Genomic DNA, 13,406 nt, shown 5'->3' on the forward strand with positions numbered 1-13,406 from the left:
CGACACGGCCCATTTAACATGTCTAATCGCATTACTAAAAATAATAATAGTATCATGCATAATTAGGAAGTGCAGTCATAGATCACTCAAGGCAGGCATACAAAAAGCAAAAGCAATCAACCGCATCTACAAGGAATGCAAACCGAATTTTCTGTAAACCTAAAATATCACGTGTAGAAGAAGAGCCAAAATGATCAAGCAAGGCTTTCACTTTACAGCACACAAAAACCTAAATTCAACTCCTCTAGCAGAAGGCTTTTCCTGTACAATACCTTAAAAGGCGATTGTTTCCATTTGTCATGAAATGCCTCCTCTAGGCTGATGTCTCGCTTGGCTTCAAGAGCGGCGACCTGTATGTTCTACCATAATATCTGGATTCCACATCGTTAATTGATTGGTATTAATAAATTCATCAGCTCTTATGAAAACTATACCTCTGCTGAAAGCTTTCAAGGAACTACTACTTTAGTACAGTTCACCAATTGTTTACATTAATGAAAACAAAAATAAAAACATACAACCTACACTGCCATCAGCAAAATGGGGGAGAGTTTTGGTGGAGGGGAAAACTTATCAGGAAGTAGAGGTGTTTCTTTCTGTTTCATTCAGATCAACTCTATACCTTTCGCAGAAGACTCGTTCCCTACCCAGCATCTTTCACTTCAGTCAATTTTCACTGATGAGTAGATTTTTCGTACAAACCAGAAGCAAGCATAGAATCCAATTGTACCAGTCAGGACAAAGAAGGCATATGAGATGATTAACATGTAGCCGAAGTAGAGGATGCCTGAAACCAGCTTTGTGATTTGCAGCTTAGTGAAGAAATAAAAGATGGAATACAGGAAAAGGTACAAAGCAGAGGAACCAGCAGTCAGGTAAGCCCTCCACCACCAGTGGTAGTCTTCACTGCACAGCTGGAAATAGCAAAGCACAATACTAATCTCGGCACATGTGATTATAAGGATGACAAACACAATGAAAAGGAAGCCGAAGATGTAATAGAACTGGTTCAGCCATATGGATGTCAGGATAAAGAATAGCTCAATGAAAACAGCCCCAAAAGGAAGAATGCCTCCAATCAGTATAGAGAAGACTGGTTTCATGTACCACGCCTGGTCTGGTATCTGCCTTGGGATTTTATTTGTCTTCACTGGATCTTCAATGGCTGGTTTCTTAAAACCCAAGTAACTGCCCACAAACACCAAAGGTACTGATATGCCAAACCACAAGCACACAAGAGCAAACATTGTCCCAAACGGTACAGCTCCAGAAGATTTCTCCCCCCAAATCAGGGCATTCAGCACGAAGAAGATGGCAAAGAGAATACCAGGAAACATTACGGCAGTTTTTAAAGTATTCCTCTTCCACTCGATGCCCTTAAACATTTTGTATAGACGTGCAGAGGCATGACCAGCAAACAAGCCCATGAAGACCCACAAGAGAACCATGGCAGTCATAAGCCCACCTCGATTGGAAGGTGATAAGAAACCAAGCACTGCAAATATCATGGTAACAAGTGTCATCCCTAAAACCTGCACCCCAGTCCCAATATAAACGCAGAGCAACCCTGAGTTGATTGGTGCCCTAAAAACATCTCCATGGAGAAGTTTCCACCCTGTTTCTTCCTGAGCCTCATCCTGCGTTTCCAATTGATTATAATTTGCAATATCTCTATACAGGGTTCTCATCATAATCATGGCAACCATGCCAGAAAGGAAGAGGACAATCATCAGTGAGTTTATGATGGAGAACCAGTGAATCTGATCATCATTCATGAGGAGGTAAGTGTCCCAACGCGAAGCCCATTTGACATCACTTTCCTGGAAGGAGAAAGAGGATCACTAGATTAAGGAACAGGCCACTAGAGGATTTTCCATAAAAAACTTTTTAAGTAGCAGATGTCTGAGGACACAACTAAATAGTACCTTGAAAGAAACATCATATGTAAAAACCACCTCCTTGTCTGCATCAACTTCCTGCAGAATGTTGCTATTATGAATTATGTTTTTGGTGTTCTGGTTGCATGTTGTCAACTGAGGATTCTTTTCATCCCACTCCTTGTACTCGTGTTTAATACTGCTCAAGCAAGTACAAATATTAGAATGGAATATAACCCCGCAATTGTCAAACAACAGATTAAGCCTAGTAGAGACTTCTGCATTATCATGGCAATCAACACTAAAGGAGCCAGTAAACTGACACTATTGTCTATGCAGTGCGAAGAATCATAAGGCACGATTTCATCAGAAAAAATCATCAATGGCTCTTCAACAGATGATCCTCCAATAACAACAACATATCCAACCTTTATCCCACTATATAGGGTCGGTTACATAAATTCTAGACTTCCATGTATTTCTGTGTTTTGCCATATCTTCATTTAGGCCCATACACTTCATATCAAACTTTAATGTATCTCTCAAAATCTTCTTGGGTATGCCTTTACCTCTTTTTTTTTTTACTAATTATTCCATTTCGTCAACTCTCCTCATAGGTCTCCAAAAAAAAGTAAAAAAAAATAAATAAATCATGTATATTTGTGAACAAATTAAAGGAAGGACAAGGGAAAAGTTAAAATGGGAAGTCAGATCACCTCATCTGAAGGGCTTTTCTTTATAAACATTGAATTAACTAGTGCCAATCAGCCATCCCAAGTAGAAGCCCACGAAGCTATTCAGTGCCATCCTTTCAAAATGGGGAAGGGGTATTTAACTAAAATGCTCCTCTTTTTTTTGTATACAAGTATCTTTATTTATTAACTTAAAATTTTCTTAATTGAGATCCCTAGTCACGATAGAATTATTGCCAAGCAGGATATGAAAGTTTCAAAGCCTAAAGAAATAAACGGACAAATTCTCGTTCCTTCGGGATTGGTACATTTCATTTTTGTACCTTACCTGTTGTTTGGATAGGAGGGGGAGAGGGGAACTCTTTCCATTGCTTGGGAAAGAGTTTCATAATGGAAGCAAAGGGAGGGGAAGGTACATGATGCCCTCCATTCTACCATACCTCTATTTTCCTTGCACCCCAAATCGGAGTGTAAGCAAAGGAAAGGAGAAATATTTTAAATAGGGTAATGTAAACCAGTGCCCTAAATATGCCTTGTTTTCAGACAGAGAATTTATTGCACCTTGTTTTCAGTTTTTTAACAATCCTACTAGTTGATTAAATATCTCAAACATGACGCATTTATCATCAATAAATAGGATTGTTAGGAAACTAAAAACAAGGTGAAATAAATGCATCTTATCTAAAAACAATATGTACTTATTGCACCCCAACCTAAAGGCAATGGTTAGCATTGCCCTTTTAAATATTCCTTCTTCTTTTTTTGGGTAAAAACTCAATATTACCCTTAACCTAAAAAATCTTATAATTACACTTACTTTAATTTATTGTTGCTTGTGGAGAATGAAATATCAATTAACAGGTTTGCACGGAAACATTTATAACAATTCTTTGTATATTTCATTCACATATTACTTTAATTTTTATATATTACTCTAATAATTTGATATCTATAACAATTTTTTTATAATTATTTTAAAAGTGACGGGATATAATTGTAACTTTATTTTTATTTTTTTACCATTTTGTTCCCTTCCATTCTTTGTCCAAACAAAGTAAAGCTATATTATGCTCATTTACATTGCATTCTTCCCAAACAATGGAAGGGTAACAAACTTATGTCACTTCCCTTAACCTTATGTTCCACTCCGTCCTCTACCCTACCCCTCTTCCAAACAAAGGTTTAGTAAAAATTCAAATTAAAGTCCTATCTTGAAAGGCTTGCAACACTACTTAGTAATCAAACAAACTCTGAACCCAAACTCATTAAACTTTCTACAAGAAAATAAAAAGTAAAAACTGAGCACAAATGTGGTGCACATAAAAAGTAAGAACCTGCTTGGAGTAACCTCAAAGCCAACAATTCTGGCAGAATCAATCTCTGTGTCCTTGTGATACATAACTCTAAAGCTCAAGTGGTTATTTATAAAATACTTATCCTCTTTGCTCTGTATACAGGGAAAAAACAAAACAGAGCAAAAAAATAATTAGAAAAAACACAGGTACACTAAAACAGTGTTTAACCATCACTAACTTACCCCCTGATAGTTTCCTTTGAGCCCCACCCGAAAGCCATGTTCGTAAGTAGTTGATGGACTACCATCCCTCCTTTGTCTCCGAACAGCAACCGGAAGGTTATCCAGAATCCTGCCATAAATCCAGAAATACCACTTTTAAATAGAAAACAGATTGCAGTATAATGCATATAAATTTTGTGATGTCAACAAGAATAAAAGAAAAGAAAAAACATAAAAAATTTCATTCAATGACATCAAAAGATCCCAACTAAAACTAATCTATGAATTGCATTCCCAAATAACGAAACTAAGCAGCCTTCGCAGTAGGAAAATAATGAAAACCACTCAATTTGCCATACATGTTAACTCTGTACTCATCACCAATTTTTTCCCTAAAATTCTTTGCAGATTCAGCATCAAGGGTGACCCGACAAGCAACTTTGCATGGCTGCTCTTCCCCCATATTGAACTGCAATGAACTTTCAAAACTTAGATCTATGATCAAGATGACATATACAAAAGTACAAGTTATGCTTAAGTAATTTACTTTCTAACAAAACTATCAATCAATAGAAGGAATGGTAGTAGATGCTTACAGTGTAAACAGAATTCTCTATACGGTCACCTCGAAGGACCTCCCCCAAATTCTCAGCATTGTTTGTAATTTTGGAAGGTTTGCAGTATTTCAAGAAATAGTAGTCATAAGGAAGCTGTGTCTTCGTAGAAGACAGCTTGTTCACTTTAACAAGAAGGAGATCACCCTGTTATAAATGAAGAAAAACAATCGAAACATGCAGTGACAGACTATGAGCTATCAGAAACAAAACTGGAAAGACGGTCCCATTAACCACAAACTCTTAGCTACTCTCCTCTTTCAAAGGGAAAAAAATAATAATCCAAAACAAACTTGGGTAAATCTAAACTACTAGTCAAAGTCTTGCCACCAAACTTATGACCCTCCCATATCAATCTAATGTAAAGCTGTGATTAAATTTCTGAAACAAATCATGAGATAATGAAATATTTATGTATTTAAAATAAGAATAATCAAAATAAACATAGAGCTCAAAATAAATAACGTACAACAGCGAGAGTTGTGGGTTCTATCAGTCATGGTGCACAAGTCCTCGTAATCAATAAATTTGGTTGGAAAATATCAAGACAAGCATCGTTATAAGGAGGAATGATGGTTAAGTAAATTTGTGCCACCTAATAATAATCTAGGCTCTTGATGGATTTTTGCTGGGTATTTACGAAGGATGGTTACTCCCTCCTAATGCATTATCTCATATAAGAACATGCTAAATCGAGAGTCACGTATATTGACATTCCCACGAGAACATAATCTTCATGAAATCCCAAGCCAAAAGGGATCATGGTGATGAAATTTTGTAGAAAACTAGCTCGTGACAACCATTTACAGCCAAAAACTCTGAATTCAAACCCAAGCCACTTGCCCATAAGCCACTCACTTAGAACTAGAGTCAATAATGTGTCACACAATCAAGTACAAATGTCGGTACAACAAATTAGTTAGCAGCAACCTAACTCGTCGAAAACCATAAAAACAGGCGGAACAAAAACAAAAACAAAAACATGCAAAACACAAATTAGGCATCCAGCCAAACCCTAGATCGGAACTCATTCTGGTCAAAACAAGAGATCTGAAGTGAAAACCCCAATAACACATAATTCACAACCCTAGATCCGACACGACTGATTCGAACAACAAAGTCAAAACAATAAATCGAATTCATTCAAAGTAAATAATTTAATAGTTTATAAGAGAAGTACCGTAAACCAATAGATCAAATGACCGAATAGTTGAAGAAGCACAACGAGATAGAGAGGAGAAGGGAAAGTACCCTTTGGAAATCGCGAGGAGCGACGCCGGGGAGATAGAACGAGTTCGCCGATGAGATTAGCAGTAGCAGAGCGAAGAACAGAGTGAAGGCTCTCTCTGAGGCTGAGCTGCTTCCCATCGTTGATTCCTCTCTGAGATTTGGGAGAGAGAGAGAGAGACCCAGAAGGATCGCGTTATCAGTCTTCAGGTGAATAAAGAGGAAAGCGATTTGGCTATTTCCACGCCGCCTTTGTGCTGTTTCCGCTCGTCCAGAATTGCTTGTGCCATTTGAGTTCCGTTGTCATCTATTTTGTTCCATTTAGTTTAATGTAAATATTTTTATTATAAATTATTTTTTATTTTATTTTACATATTATTTGGAAAAAAAATTAAAGGCATTTTATATAAAATATTGCATGTGATATGAAAATATATTTTTTAATTAATTATCAAAATTATATATAAAGATGTATAATTAAAATCTTGATATACGAGTTTGTCATCTTCTAATAAGATTGCAATCCAATCGAATTGAGTTAATCATATTTCTCTATTCTACTCGAGTTTGATTTGGTAAAAAATTATGTATAATTAATATTTTTAAATTAATTTATCATTTTATATAAATTTTAAAATTATAAAATCATAATTTTCTAAACTTTTTAAATGGCACGTGTTTTTACTCAAAATATCCTTTCCAAGTGAACACTAAAGTGAAAGTTTTCATCATTTTGGGTTTATTTGTCATTTTGGGTCCATAACCAGCGATTCTTTGCATCATTGGGCTCTAAATTTGTAGCTATAAGCCAAAGCTCATCTCAATTTGGGAAGTTGGAATCAATTTCAAGGAGGTATGTCATGTCACCATATACTGTGTATAATATTGAAAATGATGATTATTCATATTAGATGAAATTTTCTTTAATATATTGTAAAGTTATATTTGAATGTATTGTTGTCTAAATACAATAATAAAATTGTAGTTACTATAAAGTATCTGTTTTGAGATTTTAGTATTCAAGATATTTGCAAAAAATGAAGCAATTAATTGTGCAAAGTGTCTATTGCACGAGCTCGCAAATGCTTAACTTAATCTCTATCTTTGAGTAAGAGTGCAATAACAATATATGTGTAATTAGAATATTATGAGTATACCTCAATTATAATAATTATTTTCTATTTATATTGACTCATATAGTGAAATTGGTAGTTAGAATAGCACCCTCGTCTCTAGAGATTGCCTCATTTGAATTTTAAGACGAACACATCGAGTGTGAGTTGACATGTTTTTTAACTTAATAAAGTCTCTCAAGAGTATTTAGGAGTCGCATTTGAAAAAATCTCCTAGGGACTATTATGTCTTAAAGGTCTCTCGAGCTTTATTATTTGGGCTTATTTCTCTTGATTTATATTGAACTTTGACCTACTTTATTAGACACAACTAATGGATTTGTTAATAAATTTAAAACAAATTGAATGAAACTAAATTGGAATATAGGATTAGTTTGGCAATAAATAATGAGATATTGTTTAGACGACGAAGCTTCTAAACTATTTTTTAATATTATGTAATAAATAATGAGGTGTTATTTAAACGACAAGGCCTTCAGATTTTCCAAGTCCACATATAATTTTTCAAAGTTAGATAATGAATGGTGATGTATAAATTAGTAATGCAACGAGAAAAAAAAATGCAAGATGTGCTATTAATTTAACACAACAATTTGATAAAACAATTATTTAGACGACACAAAGTTTATATAAGGAATCCGCGCTGATATGTATATTAAAGAAAAAAAAGTAAATTAATGACTATTTTATTTAAGGACTTGGTTGTATACTCTCAACGTTTATTACTTATTCAACTCATACATTTTCAAATATTTTTCTCTTGTTTATATTGTTAATTGAAGATTATTTACTTTCCAAACTTTAATACAAAAATTTAATTAATGATTTTGCATCTCAAAAAATAAAAAATATGTAAAATTTAAATAAATTTGTATATTTATTTATATTATTAAATGGCCACAAAAACAACTATTGACCTAGACCTCGTATATTCTTAAGTTGTTATTATACTTTTATGTTTTTTTCATATGAGTACTTAATTTTTTTTATTTTAATTATATCGTTGTATTTGCATTTTGTAGTCAATTTAACTCCTACAATTTGACATATTTTCACGTGATAACACGAATTTTTCATTATTTCGATTACACTTATAAATCTATATTTTTAATTAATTTAACCTACACATTTTGTTGTGTAACAACAAATATATTCATAATTGCAACACAAAACCCAAGCTAACAATCAATAACATAGGCGATGGTAGCAATTTACCACCATCAGTTATTTTTTATTTTTTTCTAAAATCATAAATTATTTTTTATTACTAGGGCAAAATTATCATTTGTCATCCTACATAATGTCAAAACTAACATAAAAATTGCCTCTGGTATAGATTAAGTAATTGGGTCACGATAAGTTGGAATTCGTATTAGTAGGTCATAAATTCAATTTTTTGTCATGCACAATTAGGCAAAACCTTCACTTACGATTTATTTCCTTTACAAAAATCGAGGGTACAAGCAGCAAGGGATCTAGAGATGGCAAATGGGCCGGCCCGCCTCACATCTCACCTCGCCCAATACTATAGCAAACGGGCCGACTTGACGAGAATAATATGGGCCGTGCCAGGCCATTGATTTGTAGCCCATGGCTCGGCCCATCAAAATGGCCCGTGTGCCGGCCCACCAAATGGCCCGGTTCGACCCATCAAAAATAAAAAATAAATAAAAAATATATTTGTAATTAGTAATTATAAACATATTTTAAACATAAAAATTATAATTATGTTTACAGAAAAAAACATTGTTTACAATAAACATTATGTTTGTAATACAAACATAAAAATTATAAACATATTTTAAAAAATATATGTTGCATTTGAGAACAAAATTTAAAAAATTAAAAATAAATGGCCCACGGGTTGGCCCAGATAGCCAGCCCCAAAGGCCGGCCCGACAAGCTCCACCCAGCCCACCCCATTTATTAAAGACCATAGGGCCGTGCCGGGCCCCAGTTTCCATTACCCCGGCCCGGCTCTCTCACGGGCTAAATTGGGCCCAGCCCACCAAATAGGCAAGTCAAGCGGGAGGCGAGCCGGCCCGGCCCAACCTATCCATTTGCCATATCTAAGGGGACTACGTAATAACAGTAATTCCAATACTAACATAAAAGTATTTTCTTGCTACTTTTAGAACATAAAAGGTACTGATTGCAATTACCTGCAATCACCCTAACTGTAACCTTCATAAGCAGTTAGGGTAATTTACTTCAACTCTTATAAAAATAAATATGGCATAATTACAAAAAATAAAAACTCGACAAAGCTGATGTACTATACTATACGTGCTTATAATTAAACTATGAAGCATGGAAACGGCGCCTCCAAATCGGTTCGACATTTCCGAACCGTTTCCCGTTTCGGAAATACGAAGACAGCCCAAAACGGCCTTCGGGCCATTTCTATAAATTGCGAAACATTTTGGTGGCAGTTTCGCAATTTACAGGAAATGTGGGAAACGCGTTTTCAGTGACCACGATCGGTCACTTGTAGCAAGGAAGACAATGATCACCAAGAGACGAGGCGGCGGTGAGCGTGTCGAGGCGAGATATAGAGTGTGCGTCGACGGTCTATGTGAGATATGGTGTACGGCGGTGGGCGGCGACAAGGGTAAGAGATGAGCGACGGTGGCAAAAACGCTTCGACTGTGAAAGATGCGAGATCGAACGCAATGGTGAGGGCAAGAGACTCGTCAATTGAGAGAGAAACGAACGACGGTGGCAGAGACGAGTCAACTGTGAGAGAGGCAAGACGAATGCGATGGGGAGGGCAAGAGACTCATCAATGGTGAGAGAGGCAGCAATGATGGCAGAGATCGACTACGAGAAAGGTGAGATCGACAACGAGGGCGAGGGTAACAAACGCATTGACGGCAAGAAAGGCGGTGAGTCGGCAATGGTGGCAGACGGAGGAAGCGGCGACAATCGGCCATTGACAGCAAGCGGCGTAGGTTTTTCTCAAGGCAGAGAAAAGCAAATCTAGGGTTTGCAAAATTATAACTTAACATTATTTATAGTATATAAATTATATATTAATTTCACATACACTCCTATATTTTTTAAAATTACAGTTTATCTCGCGTTTTCGTTTTCTAACTTTTTTGAAAAATACCGTTTCCACATTTCCCATTTCTGTGTAACATAGTAATTGAACATTAGAAAATGTAAAATCATGTGTGGATCGTTAACGTTAATGTTATGAAAATTGAATGGTCATAGGGTTAGAAAATGATAATTGATCTCCAGATTAAATCAATCAAATGAAAAAAAATTAAGTAGTCATTAATTAAACTATAAATTAAGAGATTTATCCCAACTCAATTATCTTTCTCGACATCTTTTATATTTTATCTCTCTCACAATTTCATCTTATGGGATCAATATGCAAAAACATAGGAAAGAGAGAAATAAAGGCCAAATATATATTTTTGTCTTAATACTTTTAAGTTTCTCTTAATAGTTATCCAAACTTTTTGTTATTTTGATAATATCATTGCATCTACCTTTTCAAGTCAACTTAACACTAGTACCTACGTTTTTATATATCAAAGTATAGGGTTTAAATTGTCTTGATAATATAAATATATGGATGTAAATGAAACAACAAAAAGTTCGATTTATTACCCAAAAAAAATTAAAGTACAATAATTAAATTGATTCGATAATGCAGGCACATGAGTGTGATCAAAATAACGACAAATTTGAGTTGTTAAACAAAAAAATATTAAAGTGTAGGGGTTAAATTAATTAAAAAATATAAATTTTGAGGTATAATTAAAGTAACCAACAAAAAAAAAAAATAACTATATAAAAATATATAAAAGTATAAGGATACAAATATAAATTTGGGTGAGAGGAAACGATATTACCAAAGGAAAAATACTATTGGTATATCATTATATACATCTTGAACTACACAATGATACTAAAATTTCCATCACTCAAAGCAGTGAGACTGAGTGAGGTGGTGAGGCGATAAGCCGCGGTGAGGTGAAGTGACGAGACACGAAAAATATTTTCGTTATTTGTGATACATTATGTAGTCTAAAATATACCTATAACATGATCCTTATCGAAGGGATATCATATCCCGAATATCTTATAATCATGTCAAGTAATATCCCGGGGTAAATCAGACCAAATATCACTAAATTTTGGTGTGTATTTTCATTTTTGTTACTAAAATTTAATTATTTGCAATGTGATTATAGAAGTTTAAAAATTTTTGTAATGTGGTCATATATAAGATTTTTCGATCATTCTATAGTCAGAGTGAGTGACGTGGCGTTGATATAGCAAACAATACAAATTATAAAATTTCTATATGCAGCCTGTGAAATTGCTCTTCACAGCCCACACCATGCAAAATGCTTCCCTAATTTTAAAATTCCCATTTTAGCCTCACAACTATAGCAGAGAGAAGAGATAGTGGGTCGGCTGCCATGACCGACCCCCCCCCACACACACACATACGATTCCATGGTCGCGGCCATGGAAGTCGACCCACCTGGTGGCCGTCGCACAGAGAGAGAAAGAGAGAGGGTCGGCCATGGCCGACTTACACACACACATACGCATGGCCGCGACCATGGAACCTAGCCATGGCAGCAGTCGGGGAACCCAGCGTTCCCCGACTTGGGGCGATGATGGCGGCATCGTGGCTGACCCTGGCAATGCTGCCATTGTCGTTGGGGTGGGGAGAGGTCGGGACGGAGGTTTCAGAAACCTCCGTACCTCGGGGTGCGGAGGATTCTCAAACCCCCACACCGTGAGGTGCCAAGAGGTGCGAAGGTTTCTGATGGGTGCGACCATGCTTTGTGTGTGTGAGTGTGTATATAAATATATATATATATATATAGGTGTGTGTGAGTGTGTACAGGGCTAGGTTCCATGGCTGCAACCATGCTCTGTGTGTATATATATATGTGTGTGTAAGGGTCGGCCATGACAGTCAACCCATTCTCTCTCTTCTATCTGCTACGGCTCGCGGCCATTGTACAGAGAGAGAGTGAGAGTGTATGTGTGTGGGGGGGGGAAATGGCGGTAGGTCAGCAGCCATGATTGCCGCTCGTGTGTATATATATACGTATGTGTTTGTGTGTATATGGTGTGGGAGAGAAAGAGAAAGGTGAGGCAGGGTCGAAGGTGATTGAAGGAGATAGTGGGTTGTGGGGTTAAACTGGGAATTTTAAAATTAGTGGGGAATTTTGAATGATATGAGCTGTGAAGAGCAATTTCACGGGCTACAGATAGAATTTCACTAAAAATTATTGTGCAATGATAATTAATCAGAATGACCCATGTGTTAAAGAATATTTTTATTGTTTGTCACATCAGTTCCGCGGCACCCATTCTGACTATAGAGTGACTGAAAAATCTTATATATGATTATATTGTAAAATTTTTTAAACTTTTATAATTACATCGTAAAAAATTAAAATTTAATAATCAAAATAAAAAATATACCAAAATTTAGTAATGTGTCGCGTAATTTACCCAATCCAACCCGAGTGTCATTACACGAGGGGGCACGGGTGAGGACGCGACTTGTGAGTGTGGGTGCCATCTTTGCTTGCGGGGACTTGAAAGCTTCCAACAGCGAGACATCGAAAGAGGCGGGAAAACTGAGAGAGAGAGAGAGAGTGAGAGAGAGTGAGAGATGAAGGAGGAAGGGGGAAGAGCAGCGCAACCGACGGTCGACGAGCGCTACACACAGTGGAAATCGCTGGTCCCCATTCTCTACGACTGGTTGGCCAACCACAACCTCGTTTGGCCTTCTCTCTCTTGCCGGTCCGTTCCCTGAAAAATCCCTGTCTTCATTTCCTAAAAAACGCGAGAAACCCCAACCCTCGATTACAAGGGAGTTTGATTTCTCAAGAAATCTCTCCTTCTCTTTTTCGTTTCCCTGCATTCTGTTGTATTTCATGCGAGCAAAACCCTAACCTCTTCACCTTTTGAGAAATTTGGTGTTGCTATTTCTCTCGCCATGGAATTTGTATCTGTTTTCGTGTTTATCACTTTCTGCAACTAGTGCATTATTAATCTGTTGGCTGTGATGCTTTCGCTGAGATATATGTAGGATGCGAACGATTTGTAGCCCTAACTCGATTAGCGCCCGGCTCATTTTAATTTTGATTTTGTTCTTGGTGACCATAGATGGGGGCCGCTGATAGAGACCGCGACGTACAAGAATCGCCAGCGGCTCTACCTTTCAGAACAGGTAGGATCACCGTCTTCGGCACTCTGCTTTGCCATGCATTTTGCTATCACTTGGAATTCCTTGATAAGTACATTGTATTCCTATGGTACTTCCTGAGGAAAATACGGGGTTGAAGTTGCGCTTGTGC

General features: G+C 36.5%; 2 protein-coding genes across 2 annotated transcripts in view; one reads left to right on the forward strand and one right to left on the reverse strand.

The window, feature by feature from the left end:
• Window positions 1-419: 419 nt before the first annotated feature.
• On the reverse strand, window positions 420-6,169 carry LOC127795065 (transmembrane 9 superfamily member 7). The gene is made up of 7 exons (XM_052326508.1): window positions 5,951-6,169; window positions 4,682-4,846; window positions 4,445-4,554; window positions 4,107-4,215; window positions 3,904-4,016; window positions 1,926-2,076; window positions 420-1,820 (listed from the first exon to the last, which is right to left on the reverse strand). The coding sequence occupies exons 1-7, from the start codon at window positions 6,065-6,067 to the stop codon at window positions 663-665; spliced, it is 1,923 nt and encodes a 640-aa protein (XP_052182468.1). The 5' UTR covers window positions 6,068-6,169; the 3' UTR covers window positions 420-662.
• Window positions 6,170-12,602: 6,433 nt separating this feature from the next.
• Window positions 12,603-13,406, forward strand: part of LOC127795066 (WD-40 repeat-containing protein MSI4-like) — a 37,559-nt gene continuing 36,755 nt past the window's right edge. Inside the window, exons 1-2 of the mRNA XM_052326509.1 lie at window positions 12,603-12,849; window positions 13,216-13,279. Of these exons, the coding sequence (XP_052182469.1) occupies window positions 12,719-12,849; window positions 13,216-13,279 (195 nt within the window). The 5' untranslated portion in view covers window positions 12,603-12,718. The remainder of the gene's footprint in view (window positions 12,850-13,215; window positions 13,280-13,406) is intronic.

Source organism: Diospyros lotus, chromosome 2 (assembly GCF_014633365.1).
Source record: "Diospyros lotus cultivar Yz01 chromosome 2, ASM1463336v1, whole genome shotgun sequence".
NCBI lineage: Eukaryota > Viridiplantae > Streptophyta > Magnoliopsida > Ericales > Ebenaceae > Diospyros > Diospyros lotus.